Source organism: Macroventuria anomochaeta (genome assembly GCF_010093625.1).
Source record: "Macroventuria anomochaeta strain CBS 525.71 unplaced genomic scaffold BU25scaffold_4, whole genome shotgun sequence".
Classification (NCBI taxonomy): domain Eukaryota; kingdom Fungi; phylum Ascomycota; class Dothideomycetes; order Pleosporales; family Didymellaceae; genus Macroventuria; species Macroventuria anomochaeta.
Window position 1 is genome coordinate 468125 of NW_022985365.1, and position 16828 is coordinate 484952.

General features: G+C 50.6%; 4 protein-coding genes across 4 annotated transcripts; 3 read left to right on the forward strand and 1 right to left on the reverse strand.

Moving 5' to 3' along the window:
• Positions 1–713: 713 nt before the first annotated feature.
• BU25DRAFT_190244 (uncharacterized protein) lies at positions 714–1972 on the reverse strand. The gene is made up of 2 exons (XM_033700993.1): positions 1718–1972; positions 714–1671 (listed from the first exon to the last, which is right to left on the reverse strand). Exon 2 carries the CDS (start codon positions 1653–1655, stop codon positions 819–821), a length of 837 nt encoding a protein of 278 aa, XP_033565712.1. The 5' UTR covers positions 1656–1671; positions 1718–1972; the 3' UTR covers positions 714–818.
• A 5213-nt stretch (positions 1973–7185) lies between these two features.
• BU25DRAFT_454964 (arginyl-tRNA synthetase) lies at positions 7186–9211 on the forward strand (the record flags this gene model as incomplete). The annotated part of the gene is made up of 3 exons (XM_033709910.1): positions 7186–8082; positions 8134–8417; positions 8467–9211. 3 exons carry the CDS (start codon positions 7186–7188, stop codon positions 9209–9211), a joined length of 1926 nt encoding a protein of 641 aa, XP_033565713.1.
• Positions 9212–11232: 2021 nt separating this feature from the next.
• Positions 11233–12633, forward strand: BU25DRAFT_437279 (uncharacterized protein; the record flags this gene model as incomplete). Its single annotated transcript, XM_033708996.1, has 6 exons — positions 11233–11323; positions 11366–11498; positions 11547–11749; positions 11833–12288; positions 12336–12382; positions 12439–12633. 6 exons carry the CDS (start codon positions 11233–11235, stop codon positions 12601–12603), a joined length of 1095 nt encoding a protein of 364 aa, XP_033565714.1. The 3' UTR covers positions 12604–12633.
• A 626-nt stretch (positions 12634–13259) lies between these two features.
• BU25DRAFT_333086 (uncharacterized protein) lies at positions 13260–15365 on the forward strand (the record flags this gene model as incomplete). Its single annotated transcript, XM_033702468.1, has 4 exons — positions 13260–13379; positions 13432–13530; positions 13601–14177; positions 14230–15365. 4 exons carry the CDS (start codon positions 13260–13262, stop codon positions 15363–15365), a joined length of 1932 nt encoding a protein of 643 aa, XP_033565715.1.
• Positions 15366–16828: the final 1463 nt, after the last annotated feature.

The window sequence follows — 16828 nt, forward strand, 5'->3', positions numbered from 1 at the left end:
ATAGCCGAAAACCTGTACATATTTTTTGTAATTGATACCTATGGTTTTGTACTATGAAATATCAAGTCTGGTCCCCCAAAAATGAAAGAAACACAGAAAACCCTTCTTATTTGCCACACATACAATAAAGATCAACATGTAGTCTATCTCACGAAACCTGATTGTGAACATGTCACTATCATTGAAAGACTTCGCAGCCCAACATGACGTCACCAAACTATGGTATGATTGTTTGTCACGGGTTGGGGTCTCTCCTGCACTAACGCCCTGTCGCACCTCACTTCATGGTGGGAGGTGGCTGCCCTTTCTCACTAGCGTTGTTTACAGCCACTCACCTACATATACTGTTCGTAGCTTCATACAATACAATTGCAGTACAATCTTCAACTTCTTCCCTTTGCGTACAGTTCACTGAATTCCAACATCGTTAATAGGCTGTTATCCAATACCGATTTTCTTAGCAGAATGAACTTGTCTTCGTATTGCTTGATAATGGATACCGTGTTACTTGCCGTAAGAATACTATAATGCCTCCTGGCATATAAATGCAGACCCATGCCCATGTATCCGTTGCGCCATAAGCGCCTCTCCATGCAGCCTGCTGACATCAATTACCACTAAACACCATAGCAGACCTTAAACAGGATCTAAGCCAAAACACCTTACACCATCTTCCTCCCTCTAATATGTGCAGCAAAGCTCGATATAGAACACACATCATACAGACCACCACTCGAATCAGATCCGAAGATCGTGGCAGCACCCATCTTATGCAACGTCGTTGAGTCATGGTACAAGATATTTCATGTTGCACCAAATCAGTATGAGGCTACGGCGTATTTACCATTGTACGACGCATAGCCTGTGGCAGGTCCATTATTTTGGACAACGATAGGGTTGCTGTCAACAGCCTGTACTGCTGCTCCAGTGCGCAAGAGGGTGATGCGTATCCGGTAGGTACCTGCTTGACGGACAGCAAGGTCTGGAAAGCTCATGTAGCCGACACCTTGAGAGCCAGCCATGTCCATGGAAGCAATGGAACCATCCGCCTCATCGTCGGCAAAGGGATGTATTGTGTCTATGCGTTGGCCGGCCAACAGTGTGTGCAGAACATTAGGATCTGATGATGCAGTGGAATTCGGACCAGGAATAAGTGCAGCAACTGCCATGAGATTGGAAGAGTCGGCAACAGCGTAGTCAGGGTCGGTGTTGGTGGTTCGTAAGCGTACAATGATCGTTCCAGGTATTGTGTGGCCAACACGTGCTGTTCGGGGAGGCTGCACTATGAAGTCCATGGCGTACTGGATGTTATTTGAGTAGTGGCCAGACCTTGACCGTCCTGATGTGCGAGTAGCGCTGCTGTGATGTCTTGACTGTACTGATCGGCTACCCAGCGCTGGGTGTCTTGCAACATCAGCCATTGGTTCGGTCGAGGTGGATGACTGCTGAGGAGTGTTGGTGGTTGTTTGGAGTGACTCAGCTATACGAGCAGATCGTCGAAGTATAGAGGGAGCTCGTCTTGGTTGCAAAGAAGTCGTGTGTGAGTTGGACTGTTCTTGAGATGTGGAGGGTGGATTGGACCTGGTTCGTCTGCTCGATGTGCTCCAGCTGGATAGTGAATATCGTCGTCGTCCTCGTCCTTGGCCCTTTTGCATCTACCAACGGAAAAGTCTGACATAGATTAGCAGATGCCTATTGAGTGATCGTGAGTTTTAACAGAATGAGCACCCGCTGGAAAGTTAGAGCAATGGAAGAAAACAAAGGAACAGAAAGGAAGTTGGTACCGGCGACTGCCGAAATGTTTCAACGCCTCTATGCGACAAAATGGGCAAGAAGCTGAAGGCACAAAAGCTAGAAATGAATCACCACCCGTGAGTCATATGCTTGCTGAGCCCTCTCGGTGCACGTCATTGTTGATGGAGAGAACGCATGCGACAACAAGGTACGCGAGCTTGTTTCGATCTCCATGCTAATGATCTTGTGTTGCGCTCCAAACCATCGGAGAAGTGAGGTTGGAGGTGGTGCCTTCAATGCTCTTGCCTGGCCCACATGACGACAAGGAACGGCCAGGGTTGTTGCCGGCGTAATTTGGGCTCGATGACGCGGGACCTCATGGTACCTGCCGAACAATACATTGACCATGAGGACGACAAAGAAAACGAGCGAAAGAAAATACATTTGGGCAATATCCATACCCAAAGTGTGCCAAACAAGCAGTTTGATGATGGGTAATACGCGTGCAGATGACCCCAGCGAGCCATGTGGGTGACAGGAATGATAGGGATGCAGATCGAGAAGCAGGAACGGGTTCCGAAGTGAGATTGATTTGCTCACCTTCTGTCGTCACACCCCACTTGCGTTGTGCGTTTCACCAATGCACTGGGGATTTCTTTTTTCAGCTCGGGTTCGGATTCGCGTTCACCTTCCGATGGTCGCACCAGATCCTGCAGATGCTGCAGCCCTCGGAAATCCTACAGCAACAACAGCAACGGCTGTTGATGTGAAAGGAAGAGTATCGTGGAAGCTCGATCGCGACGATGATAGGCTGCAAACGAGGCGCTTCTTCGGCTCCACTTGTTGGTGCGGTACTGGTTGGTAGAGTGACGTCTGTTTTCCTATCAGCATATTAGCTATGCTTTCCCTCGACAACATGCTCGTGCTCGAAGCTTCCGCTCTCCGCCGACTCGAAAACATGTTGGTACATCGACGACGATGCAAGAAATCACCATGTTGATGGTTACTGGACAGATACCGAACAACTCCGACGTACCTTCTGGACGATGTGCTCTAAGAGGCCTGATGTTATACTATGCACATGAGTGGACCAAGGTCTCTTCGAATGCTGTGAACCACGAGTGGTGGAGGATAGATGGTGTCTCAGTCGTTGATGTGTGGGGAGCCAATGCTTTTCAATCTTTGGCGGCGCAATGCTTCATGCAGATGAATGGTCATAATGGAGCTGGTAAGTAGCTCGTCTTATACACTCTGCTCAAATTGCAGGCATGGGAAGTGCTCTTGCCTGTCCTGGCATGGGTTGCAGCTGTTTCTAGGGCGTGCCGCCTTCCGCTATTGGCTTCAGCATCATTCTCCTCATTCTGACAGATCCTCCGCATGCTTCTGTTCAGACCAGCATCCTAGGTGAATCAGATGGCGGGCCGCCGCCCTGGCTGTCCCTGTTCCTCCCAAGCGTCGGTGAAGCCTTGCCGCATTTCGACGCCGCCTCACGGAGTGAGGTGGCCCTGGCTTCGATTTCTCTTAGCACAGCCGCCCGATCATCTTGCAGTGTGACTGCGCGATTGCCGATCTGAGCAGCGACCACATATCTGGTGGGTCCCAAAGCATCGTCATGGTATCACGTTCACCAGGTCTGCCGCCAACACCGAGTGCCAGGCTCTCGTAATTCCAGGGGATCCTGTACAACGTATGCAGCTTCTACCGGGTCGACATCTAATTGGTTCCAAAAGCAAAACGGCTACATCAAAAGCACCTAGGTACAACCTTCTCTGCCGCCTCGTGGAGAGCCACGATCCCTGATCCTAAATATTTCCCGTGCCTGTCGACCTAGTCGACCCTGGTGCTTTTCATCTGGCAGCGATGAGCCACCATCGCCGAACAACTCCGCGATCTCATCTATGCGATCCTACGCTTTTTATGTGCCGACCCTAGTTCACTGAACGGCTGCATGCAGATACGTATCATTCTGACGGATGACAATGCAAACGTCGCCAAGTTACCCAGCAAGAACGTTGTTTGATCGAAGGGTCACTGGCAGCATCGAATGTCTATGAAGTCGGTCCTGTCGACACGAGCGTTGTTACACGCACTCATCAGGATGTACACAAGAAGGCGTTTCCCAACAAGCTTCAGTCGCACGCCGCCTGACCTCGGCCCTCTGAGTTCTTTACTGTCTCGGTCGTATACGTCAACGATTTCTCAACCTTCGGCCGCTATGGTACACACATCAACGTTCGGCGAGCTTTCCCGCGCGTGCAGCGGTTCTATCAAGAGCGTTACTTAAGAGGAGCTATGTGGATACACACGATCTTACCGGGGGATGCAAGATCTCATATCCCTGGACCTGTGGACGCACATGTGCTTCTGCGGAAGCGGAGCGCACAGCCGGTACCGAACGGCTGGATGACTGCAGTAGGTCTCCACAACGACAGGGGTTTGTCATCACGAGCATTGCTTTTTCTCACTGTCGTGCGTCAGCGACCTCGCCGACGTCCTGCTCGTGTCCCACTTTGAACTTCTTATTTCAGTCGTCTGCAGCTCCTTCGCATCAATCCGACCGCTCCACGTTCTAGATGTTTCATCGCTTTCTTGTCGATGATGAGCTGCTCATCGACATGCTCAGATGTAATGCGAACAATGGCCATCGTTCGTCTAGCTACCCCACAATCTCGAGTCCCATGATCGAGATTTCGATACTCATAAATGCGAAGCCGGACTAGAACATTGCGACCTTCCTAGTAGAGCCCCACGCAAGGATGCTGCAATAACCGAAGCGACAGGACGCCGAGCACCAATTATTGATGCGCATCTTGGGCTTTTTGCTTTCGACCAATCCTTCACAGCAACTCCGCGAAAGCGCGTGTCTCAGTACAAGAGTACAGGTTTGATCTGCGTGCCTTCTACGTTTGGCATTTCAGCTTGGGTGAACCCATGGTCTTGGGAACGCCGCCTTGTCACAATAAACACAGCCTCGGGCTGTTGAATGCGAATATGTCTCAAAGCATCAAGGAGTACGCGTTGCACAACGCTGCACAAACCGCTGTTCGGCAACGCACGCGACGGCTTCCAATACAACGGGGACGCCTTCAACACCACGCGGGTAAGTACCTCGAAGTTTCAGTCGTGAAGCATGCAATTCTCACCACAAAGATACGCACGCACGTACACCTTCTAAGCGCGCAGCTGATATCATTCTGTAATGCAATCGGCCCGCATGTGCTCAAAAGAGTTGCAGATCAAGGGATACCAGCGATCCACGATTAGCGAAAGAGACCATCGCCGATAGTTCGCCTTAGCTCGAGTACACCTCGCAGCCTCACCATGTTTCGCGGAAACATTGACCCGAAGAGCCGCAACTCTCTGTATTGCCAACTGCGTGACACTGCGCTGTCTCGCCCCGTTCACTAATTCTACTGCGCCTCCTGTGTCCCCTCTCGACTCGGATTCACCGAGCTTTGCTTGGGTGCACTGACAAACTGTCATACAGGAACAGTCTCTGTGAGGCTGCAATTTGGATAGGCTGCAGATCTTCTCTGCTCTGACTTCGCTCACACGCCATTGTGACACAACTCATCGAGTACGCGGGCGACACTCATTTTGATCCTTCCGCATGAAAGAAGATCCATGAAAGCACTGAGCGATGCGCAGTTGCCTTCGTCAATGCATAGCGCCTCGTGACTATGGTCAATGGTAACAAAACAGCCACAAGTGTCATTAAGCATAATGGAAGGTTACCCAAAACAGCAGGCAGTCGAGATGAACATTCGAAACCAGGCAGGCTGATGCATTGACGAGCTCTGAAGCCAAGATACTAATACAGTCGCAGCCAGCTACTACCACCATTACTACTGCTCCTACTATCTGATACTGCTCCCACTAACTGCTACTGCTCCCGCTACTGCTAATGCCAACTCAGGAGCGTCAGCAATCTGCACATATAAGTACACTGTCCCTGCACACCACGGGCCAAGCTAAGACAACACGCACCTCCCTACAACTCTTTCGTACAACGATACGAAGGCTCTTATGAGCCATGTCAATATTTCACCGCTGATACGAAGCGTCCACGCTTCGCTTTGAGCCTTGATCATCCGTCACACTCTCCGCGCCCTCTTGATCGGTAAAAGCCGACAACAACCATTCGACCAGTTACTGAACTGAAACCTACTCTAGAATACCTGATCCCGCGGACACAGAAGCAGCACGACTACAGACCCCCACTCGGTGCTAATAGACACCTCCTCCGTTCAAGCTGGGCGACTCTTACTCCTGAATATATCGCATGCTGGACCACCACCCGCACATCAACAATTAGGAAGCCAGGAATGATAACTACCAAAGACTGGAATAATAACATTCAGGCCACCGTTCCAGGATGCTACCACTTGCGTTGCAATGAACAAAAGCCGACTGTGATACACTGACCTCTACACAATGGGTCCCTGCCCTGAGGAGGCCTTCAACGCCGATGCAAGCGGGAGGTTCCTAGAGTGGGCAAGTACATGCAGCGACAATGGAGACAGATTGGCGTAGGTCAACTCATAACGAGCATTTCTCTTCAAGCTCATTCCGAGAATCTGCCGAAGCTAAGCTTACAGCGAGAAGCACAACGACCGGTGTCTGCTTTTTCGTGTCGATCCGAGAACAGCCCCAGTTCATCGTACGAGACTTGATTGATCAGATACGGCGGGCCCAACGCTCCGGGGTGGCTGCAGGAGGCAATGCACAAGCACGAATCGGCGACTGTCAGGCGCGTAGATGAAACATCTAGAAGAGAAATCAAGATACCTTGTCAAGCATGGGCGCTCCACGATGTGGATGTGATACCTTTGATGAATTGCAGGGGGAGTCGATATTGCTTTTACGGAAGACTGTTGATCTCAACAATGCTACGATGTTGCAGGTGAGACAGTTCATCAAGGGTTTACGTAATGAAGCATGCAGTGATCCTGGTAGACACGATGGCGATGATGAAGCTGTTGAGGATGTGGGCTGTCGTCTCTTCATCCAAAGTTCAGCCTGTGCCAGCCTCGCCTTGGCGCCGCACTACCCCTCCAAGTTTTTTCTGGTTAGCGCGTTTGCTGCATATCTCTACTGACGCATAGCTATTGACCCCACAGTGGTTTTCTGCTCTGCATGCGTGCCCTTACTCGCGCCCCTCTCAATCTTTTCAGTTCTTTCTCCCAACCTTTCAGTAGGCTGCGGGCGACTCATTGCGCTTTCTTTTCTTTGACTCATCACCGGACAGTCACATCCTCCACCACATTCACAGCTTCCCCACGTTTTATAGTGCGCACACAGCCGCTACCGCACATTCACCTCAACCTATGCGCATATAAAAGTCGCAAACTGCTCAACGCCGGCACAGCCCGCCGCTACTACTCTCAAGTCGACACTCGACCCTTCGAGCCTTTTGTCAATCTCGACGCGTCGACGCGCTCAGCATTCAGCATGGAGGAGCTCACCAAGACCCTCAAGAGCTTTGGCCTGGACTCGGTTCCCCAGGAGCCAAACACATACCCCGACCTCAATCCCTTCGACATCTACCGCAGCCACATCACCGAACTGCTGGCAGAAGTTTCTGGCGTCGACAAGAAGATCATCTACCCCACATTGGCATGGACAGCGAAGCCTGAGAACGGCGACCTTCAGCTTGCTGTCCCTGCACTGAGGCTCAAGGGCAAGGACCTAAAGGCATATGCGCAGGAGCTGGCAGACAAGTTCCCTGAGAGCCCGCTCGTTAAGAAGCCTGTCGTCACCGGCACCTTTGTCGGCTTCTTCTTCAAGCCAGAGTCGCTCACATCCATTGTTCTCCCCTTGATCTTCAAGGCTGGCCAGAGCTATGGTTTCAACAAGAGCTTTGGGCTGAAGGAGAATGGCTTGAAGAAGAAGATGGTCATCGACTTCAGTTCGCCCAACATCGCCAAGCCCTTCCACGCCGGTCACTTGCGCTCTACAATCATCGGTGGTTTCCTGTCAAACTTGTACGAGGGTATGGGCTGGGAGGTCGTCCGTCTGAACTACCTCGGTGACTGGGGCAAGCAGTACGGTGTCTTGGCCATTGGATTCGACTACTTTGGCTCTGAGGAGGAGCTTGTTAAGAACCCCATTGGCCACCTTTACGACATCTACGTGAAGGTCAGCAGCATCCAGAAAGAGGAGGCGGACAAGATCAAGGTACTGAAGGCCGAGGTCGCCAAGGACAAGGAAGAGGGCAAGGACACATCAGAGAAGGAGGCGGAGATTACAAAGATCGAGACCGAGGGTATTGATGAGCAGGCTAGGAAGTACTTCAAGGGTATGGTCGACGGCGAGCCCAAGGCCATTGGTATCTGGAAGCGCTTCAGGGTGAGTACACATGTGAAGCATGGCTATACGACCAGCAGCTAACAAGCGTAGGACTTGTCCATCGAGAAGTACAAGCAGACATATGCTCGCCTGAACATCCATTACGATGTTTACAGTGGAGAGTCGCAAATCAAGGACGAGAGCATGGACCTTGGTATCAAGGTCATGTGGGAGAAGAAGGTTTGCGAGGACTCTGAGGGCGCCGTCATTGTCGATCTCACCAAGCACTCGAAGAAGCTTGGAAAGGCTGTCGTTAAGAAGAAGGACGGTACATCACTATACCTCACCCGTGATGTTGGTGCTGCGTACGAGCGTATGCAGACCTACCACCCTGAGTATGTTGCCGGAAAACATTTCATGAACCCGTTGCTAATTTCTTTACAGCAAGCTGATGTACGTCATCGCCTCGCAACAAGATCTCCACCTCGCCCAACTCTTCAAGATCGAAGAGCTTATGGGCTGGAAAGACATATCCTCCATCTCCCAGCACATCAACTTCGGCATGGTTCTCGGTATGTCGACACGAAAGGGCACAGCCAAGTTCCTCGATGATATCCTCCGTGATGTCGGCGAGAAGATGCACGAAGTCATGCGCGGCAACCAGGCCAAGTATGAGCAGGTTGAGGACCCTGAGAAGACATCTGATACCCTCGGTATCAGCGCTGTCATGGTCCAGGACATGAAGGGCAAGAGGATCAACAACTACAATTTCGACATGGACCGCATGACATCGTTCGAGGGTGATACGGGGCCGTACTTGCAGTACGCCCACGCTCGTCTTTGCTCGATCTACAGGAAAGCTGTTACTGCCGACCCCTCGCTGGAGAAGCTGGACTTTGCTACTGTCCATCTAAGCGAGCTGCAGGAGCCACACGCTGTTGACCTCATCCGCCAACTCGCCTCATGGCCGGACACGTTCCTCAACACATTCAAGACACAAGAGCCTACTACAGTTCTGACATACCTGTTCAAGATGTCGCACGCTGTCAGCGCGAGTTACGACCACCTCCAGGTTGTCAGCAGCGACCAGAAGGTCAACGTTCCCAGGTTGGCGTTGTATGTTGCGGCTAGGCAGGTGCTGAACAACGGTATGAGGGTTCTTGGTCTCAGCCCGGTCGAGAGGATGTAAAGAAGGGCAGTTTCATTGACCGCCGAAGATAATTTGAATACCGGCAATGTGTAAAAAGATACCACGAAGACTATATCTCTAAAAAGACTCAGACTCATCGAACATTATCTCCATCAGTTGCTTGCTCTATCGTATCGACTATCCCCGGGTCTTGTCTTGTTCTATCTATTCCTATCGTTGTTTCCAATATCCTCTTGCGGCATTCAGATTCATGTTGCCTATAGACCTCAATTCAGTCCCTTCGGATGAACTTCACCGCAGGTTATCTAGTTGTCCCGAAGTCATGATCCAGATTATAGATCAAAACAAGCTTGATGCCCGTTCCCTCAATCGCCGTGACAAGACTGACCAGGAATGTACTGTGACGAAGCATGCACTTCACAGGCAGATCAATACTGTATTTGCCATCAAGCCAGTTGCGAACATCCAGTCTCAAATTTTTGAGATACGGGTACAGTGATTGGTATTTGGAAATCTGTGTAAGCCAGTCCAAAGTATCATCGTTTGGGCCATATATACACAGCTCCTCGGGGCATGTGGGGATGATGTTTCGAATCGACTGGAAATCTTGATTGCTTCGGAAGGGAGTGCTAGTCGCTTCAAATGCGTAAGGAGCTGTATCGTGGTGGGAGCATCTGCAAAAGGCCTCGCAAGAGAGATGCATGCAACGTTCCTTCTCAAACAACGCCTACAAGGCTTCTCATCTTCACATTTGAGATGGTGCTCAGCACATGCCTTGCAATCTTTGGAAATACGCAGAGGTGTTGATGAGCCGTTGCCGGTATGGCGGCGCTTGCCTGACATCTCAATGGCCGCGGCCGTATGTAAGAGGCCATGCCTTCTGAGCAAGTCGCTGATCTGTCGATAAGCGGGAATAACATCATTGGATCAGGAGCGTTTCGTAAATTCTACTAAACTATTTCTTGCATTTTTCGCAACGATGGGGCTTCTCCTGTGTGTGTGCAATGTTGAGTCAGCCTGGAGGTTGCCAGCAACGTACGCGATGCAGTGTTGATTGTTCTAGATCAATTGTGTTCGACATGACTTGCTGCATTTCTCTACCCATCATCACTAATCTCTGTGGTTTGACCTCTGCACTTTGCAATTTAAGCATCTTATTTGGGCTTGGAGCTTGGATCGCCTCTTTAATATATAGTGACTTTCACAAGTTGCTGACCCTTTCGTCTAGAAACCATGATGTCACCTACCCACGAAGTTGTTCTCCGGGCCAAAAAGCTATATCTCACTATCGTTATAATTATCAAGGGGGCTCAGCAACTTGTGAAAGTCATCGATATCACTTTGTACCATTAGGGACGATTGAACAAGATCCGTTTCCAGTCACATAGCCTATTCCAGATTCGCGCTCACACTAATTGCTTACACCGATACCAGCTAAACGTCAGTCTCGATTCCCATACATGAACAATCAACCAAGATCTGGACCAAAAGTCTTGTCTCACATCCAGTGGTATCAGCTTGCAAGCACTGAAGGCCTCCAGGCTTCGTACAACCTGGGGTATCGTCCTCTCCGGGGTTCCCCACCTTGTCTGGGGTTACGGTCTCTAGAATGACACTGTAAAAGCTGGAATCTAGGGAAACGCGTATGATGGAGGAGGTCGGATCAATGATAAGTTGCCCTTTCTGATTATCGGTCCTTAAATTCGAGGCTAGCCCTCGTGGGAACAGGTGCAAAGTGGTCGAGACCACCACCCCGTCAGTTCTTCAACCCATTGTGGCTTCAACCACCGAAGCAACCTTGTACATAATGGTAGGTTTTGATCTGCAGGCAGCATACGGCAATGGCTCGAACGACAGTTGTCCGCGAACCGGCGGATGTGAAAGAGAAGAACAATCTTGGATACGTCAACTCAAATCTGATCATCCTGATTCCTACTTCAACCAATGATCACAATGGTGAGCACGACTTCTTTGGTGCTACAACCTTGAAGTGTGAAGACTAACTACCTCCAGACCCACTGAACTGGTCAGCACGTTATTGTTGGTACATCGTTATTTTAATGTCTGCTGCCTATTTCTTCACTACGACTGCTTTGATACAGGGAATAGGCGCGTTTCTCTGGAGGCAATTGATCGCCAAGTACGGTCGCCGTCCGGTCTATGTTTCATCGATCGTCCTTTACACGATTTGAGTTGCATGGGCTAGAGCTTCGATGAGCTATGGTAGCGAGGTGGCCTTACGTATCATTATGGGTGCTGCTGCCGAGGCCCTGGCACCATTGACCATATCTGATATCTTCTTGCACAAACGAAGCACCGTTATGGCGTGAACATCGAGCCTCTGCACCTTGAACGTGCCATTGCCACCCTCCAGGGTCTACACCTGTGCATTTCCAGCCGGAGTCAGCTGCGGAATTATTATTGCTGGACTGATCAGTATCAACAACGGCTGGCGAGCCATATACTGGGTCGCCACAGCCCTCATTGGCAGTTGCACATTGTTCGTCATCTTCACGTTCCCTATGGCCATGTACCTCAGGGACGTGGCAGCTAGCAGTGCGGTGGCTCAAGACGAGAGTAAGCAAGAGGATATCGAGTCGGAGGGACCTGTAATGGCACAGATCGATGACACGTCGATTACCCCCACATCAACATCCCAGAGAAGCGTTCCTACGTTTCCAGCCTCCGTATCTTCTCCAGCACATACACCCAAGAGTCACTCTTGATGCTCTTCATACGACCAGTAGCATTCATCATCCTACCACAGGTCTTGTGGGGTACCCTTGTTATGTCAGGAACGATCGGTTTCCTTATCGCTATCACGTCCAATTTTGCGCCGGCTTTCGAAACGGCATACAACTTCAAACCCTGGCAATCAGGTCTTTGTTTCGTTGCGGTACTCCTCGAAGCATTCATTGGAATTTTCGCTGATGGCCACTTCTCTGATTGGATTGCTGATAGACAATCACAGCGCAACGGAGGCGTCCGCGAGCCTGAGATGCGCTTGCCTGCTATCCTTGTCAGTGTCGTTACAGCGCCTCTCGCTCTCGTCCTTTATGATGTGGGCATCCAGTACAAGCTCCATTGGATCTGTCCCACATTCGCACTCGGCTTGAGTAAGTTACAGAAGAGGATGTTGCTTGACCTGATTTGACACTAACAGTCAACTTCTCCCTTGTGCAAGCTACAAACGTCTCGCTTGTGTACACTGTTGACTGCTACTGACTTGTAGCCGGTGAGATTTGGTGACAAAAATGGCCTGGAAGTCTGCATTTGGCTTCTTGCTGTCCTTCTACACAAATCCTTGGGTACAGAAGTCGGGATATCTCAACGCTTACGGTGCTATGGCTGGCATCTCCAGTGGTTTGATCATTCTGGGCGTGCCGTTCTTCGTATGGGGTGATAGAATCAGGAACACGATTTGGCATTGAGCATCAGTCTGCAAGTTTGTGCCCTGGGATGAGGACTCCGAAGTTGGTGAAGGAAGGACGAACTGGTCAGGATGTAACGGATATAAGACCTGGAAGAGATGACGTAATGTACTCAGACGAAACACAAAACCTCCTCTCATGGTCGCAGTCAGCACACGATCGAACCCTCATCAGCACCGTTGAATGCCCGCCTCAAATGATAAAAACATCTGAAGGGAGGCGCGAGAGAGGACGCGTCGTGTCGTTGTCCTCCGTGGCTGCGCGTAGAAGGCGATGGAGATGTCCGATGTTGCTAGCCACCAATCAGGAAGGTGCCCCTTCAGACCAAGCTTTTCGCTAGCGGCAGCAACGGCTTGTCATTTCGCTTGGAGAAGCTTATCGTCCTCCTATCATCTTCCAGTGACAATCGCACGTGCGAAGATCTCGCTGCCGTGCCTCTCTGGACGTTCAGCCATCTCGACATGGGTTGACGTGTATAAATCGCTCCCTGAGCCTTCTGGTTGAGACCGTCACCCTCGGTTCCAAATTTCAAGATGCGGCTGCAGAAGCTCACCGTTGTTGCTTCAGCCATTGCGACGGCTTCAGCTTGTGGAGGAGACCACAGTTGCTATGGACCGCTGAAAGACGATGTGGTCTTGACTCGTAATGTTAGGCGTATGCAGCCTGATGCAAGCAACGCAACTACAGGACCTAAATCTCCTCTCGAATGGGGTCAGATCAACTTCATGCATACGACTGATACACACGGCTGGCTCGAGGGCCACATCAAAGAGCAGGTACGACATTATAGCCGGCTATACATTATGGACGTAAGCTGACGATCTTTAGAACTACGGGGCTGATTGGGGTGACTTTGTCAGCTTCACAAGGCACATGAAGCAGAAGGCCAATAAGCTTGGTGTGGATCTATTGCTAGTTGACACTGGTGTAAGTGACTGCCATCATGACTGTCGATGTTGGTTGTGTATGTCCATTACACATTGCTGACTGCCTCCAGGATCTTCACGATGGTGCTGGTCTCTCTGACGCAACATCACCGAATGGCCTTGTCTCTAATTCCATCTTCGAAAATGTCGACTACGACCTCCTAACGATCGGCAATCACGAGCTTTATGTCACTGAAATCGCCTACGAGACTTTCAGCAACTTCTCGAAAGTCTACGGAGACAAGTACCTCACTAGTAATGTGCAGATCAAGAACCCAGCCACTGGGCAATTTGAGTACATCGGTGCACAGTACCGCTACTTTACTACGGAACGAGGCTTGAACATCATGGCTTTCGGCGTTCTATTTGACTTCACTGGCAACAGCAATGTCTCGAAAGTTATCAAAGCGGCTGATATGGTGAAGGAGCAGTGGTTCCTCGATGCTGTCAACTACAAGGACCCTATCGATCTATTCGTTCTGACAGGCCATAACCCGGTCAGGTTCAACGACTCGAGCAGTTCCTTCGACACAGTCTTCAGCGCTATTCGCAGCCAGAGACCCGACGTTCCTATACAGGGCTTCGGTGGTCACACTCACATCCGCGACTTTGCTGTATGGGACAACAAAGCTACAGCACTCGAGTCTGGTAAGAATCAAATCAGTCATGCATGTGGAGGTATTCACTAACTTGAACAAAGGCCGATACTGCGAAACCTTGGGATGGCTAGCCATGTCTGGCATCAATTCTAGCGCAAAGAAGGTCAAGAAAAACCCCAAGGGTGTACCAAATCCCACGCGAAGTGCGGTACCGCCTCGAAGTACCGGAACAGTAAGCGCAAGCGTGCAGCTGCCCACATCGACGACACCCTCCAACCTGCGCTATGCTCGGCGCTACCTAGACTGGAACCGCCAGACATTCGCATACCATGCCAAAGGTAGCCAGAACTTCGACGCATTTGGCACACCCAAGGGTGCTGCAGTCACATCTGAGATTACGACAGAGCGCGCTAAGCTCAATCTCACTAGCCTCTACGGATGCGCGCCGGAGACGTACTGCCAGTACTGCAAGCCATATGGTGCTGACGGAAACATCTTCAAGCTCCTGCAGACTGCTTTGTCCACCGTTGTTGTGAATGAGACGCGGAAGAACAACTCTCGCATGATCATCATCAACACAGGCAGCATCCGTTTCGATCTTGCAAAAGGACCATTCACTTATGACGATTCGTTCATCGTTTCGCCATTCGATGATGCTTTCCAGTTCATTCCTGACGTTCCTTACGAGCAAGCCTCCAAGGTGATCGATATCTTGAACGCAGGACCTTACCAAAAGAAACGTGATCTGGAGGCTACAGACTTCGGCTTCAACAGCATTCTTGCTGATCGCGATACTTGCATAGACCCGCCACTTACTCACTCCTATGAAGGCGTCACTCGCCGCTCAAAGCAAGGTGGACGGTTGATACGCCGGCAGTCTACCGCTCCGACTCCTGGATACACCACCGTAGACGATTTCGGTAACGACGGTGACGACACTGTCCACTCCAATATCCCACATTACGCGCAGCCAAACGACCTCCAGGCCAACGGCTCCTTCCCTCTTGACGGATCACTTCCTAAGACTGTCGATCTTGTTTTCCTCGACTTCATCGCTAGCTACATCGTCAACGCCCTCAACAGTGCTGATGTTGGCGGCAACTTCTCGCTAAGCCAGGTCTCATACTACATGGACAAGAAGTTCACGACAAACAGCTACCTCCCTGCGTATGCGAAGATTGCCTGGCAGGCTAATGTATCAAACTGCTCTGTTGGAGAGGGTATTGGATTTTCGTAGACACATGTCTCACCAGACTTGGTCATTGTCAAGTCCGTAAATGTAGAATATTTGTGCTCTTTGTATAGAAAACTCAACTGCAGGCATTGACCAGTGTATCTTGGACTTTGCGCACTGGGAACTGGCTCTATTGCCTGACATCTTGTGGGCAATAAAGGGGTGCTTGTCGCAAATATTGGTTCGCTTCTATATGTCATCATGCCCTTTTTTTTGTTCTTCTCTTCTTCCTAACCGTGCATCTGCAGACTTCAACTTCTCAGTGAGATCTGCTGATCGATCAGTGACCAGAAGTATCTCGTTGTAGCGTTCATTACACTCGTGATTCACCCGTGCCGTCAGTATGATCGCCCTTCTTAACCCCCCGGACGAGCTTTTGCTGCAGATTGGCGCTTCATTGGACAATCCAGACCTTCTAGCACTTGCATTATCAGCAAGACGCCTTCGGGGACCAGCACAAGAAAATTTACACCGGCGTGCCGCTTCTATCAAACACAACGGCATGCCGCTTCTATCAGGCACAACGGCAGTATCTTACGTCTCGCCAGCACCCTACTTCGCCGCCCAGATCTGGCCCGCAAGGTCCGCACACTCAAAGTTCCCAGTAGCCGCGACAGTGTTAATACCCCCAACAGAAGGTCTAGAATGGGGTTTGGACGAAGGAGCTGCCAGATTTCAGGGCAGCCCTCTCAGCGTCAGTCCAATCCGCAATGTAGATCACCGAGCCTGGGTCGGCGCACATATTCGAATTTGCTCCGCTTCTCAAAGAAGTTACATTTACAGGCCGTCCTCCTCTAGAGAAGTACTTCTTCGAGCTGTTCATACGCAACACCCATTTGTCGTGCACCACTATCCCTCGTATGTGGGCGAGCGCCGCTTGGTCCCGACTGCCTCAACTAAAGACACTTCGGCTCGCTCCAGCTCTCTGTTATCCATTTATCACAAGGAACGAGCCGTCATTCTCCCTGAAGACCTTGCACACCGTATGCTTACCAGCCGCGCTCTACTATCCCACTACAGATATGCAGCTGATTCGTTTACTGTCAAAGCTCCCTGAGATGGAGATGTTTCGCATCGAAGTGCTGTTCGACGTCGGCACCGTTCCTGCGGAAAAGGACAGCTTCAAGAGGTACTTCGACAGTCTCTACCCAGTTTATAGATGTCTGGAAGAACTACTTGTTGTGTGCGGCGATAACAACTTCCTCTGGCACATTGACGAGCCTGCAGTCTTCAACAGCTACACAAGATTGAACTATCTCTCCCTACCCTCGGAGGCCATCGACAATAACCAGCCACTTCCGTCCGTTTAGCTATGAAGGCGTTGACGCTTGACACACGTGGATGGCGGAAGACGTATAAAGTATGTCCTCTATTCAAGGTGCAAATGAAGTTCACAGAAGCACTTATGGGAGTGAAACGCATCAAGCTGGCGTTCTTAGGTTGCTGACCGCGCCGACTACAAAAGC

Excerpts from the sequence above, each read along its gene's own strand:
- BU25DRAFT_190244 (XM_033700993.1), bottom strand. The coding sequence starts at position 1,655 with ATGCAAAAGGGCCAAGGACGAGGACGACGACGATATTCACTATCCAGC.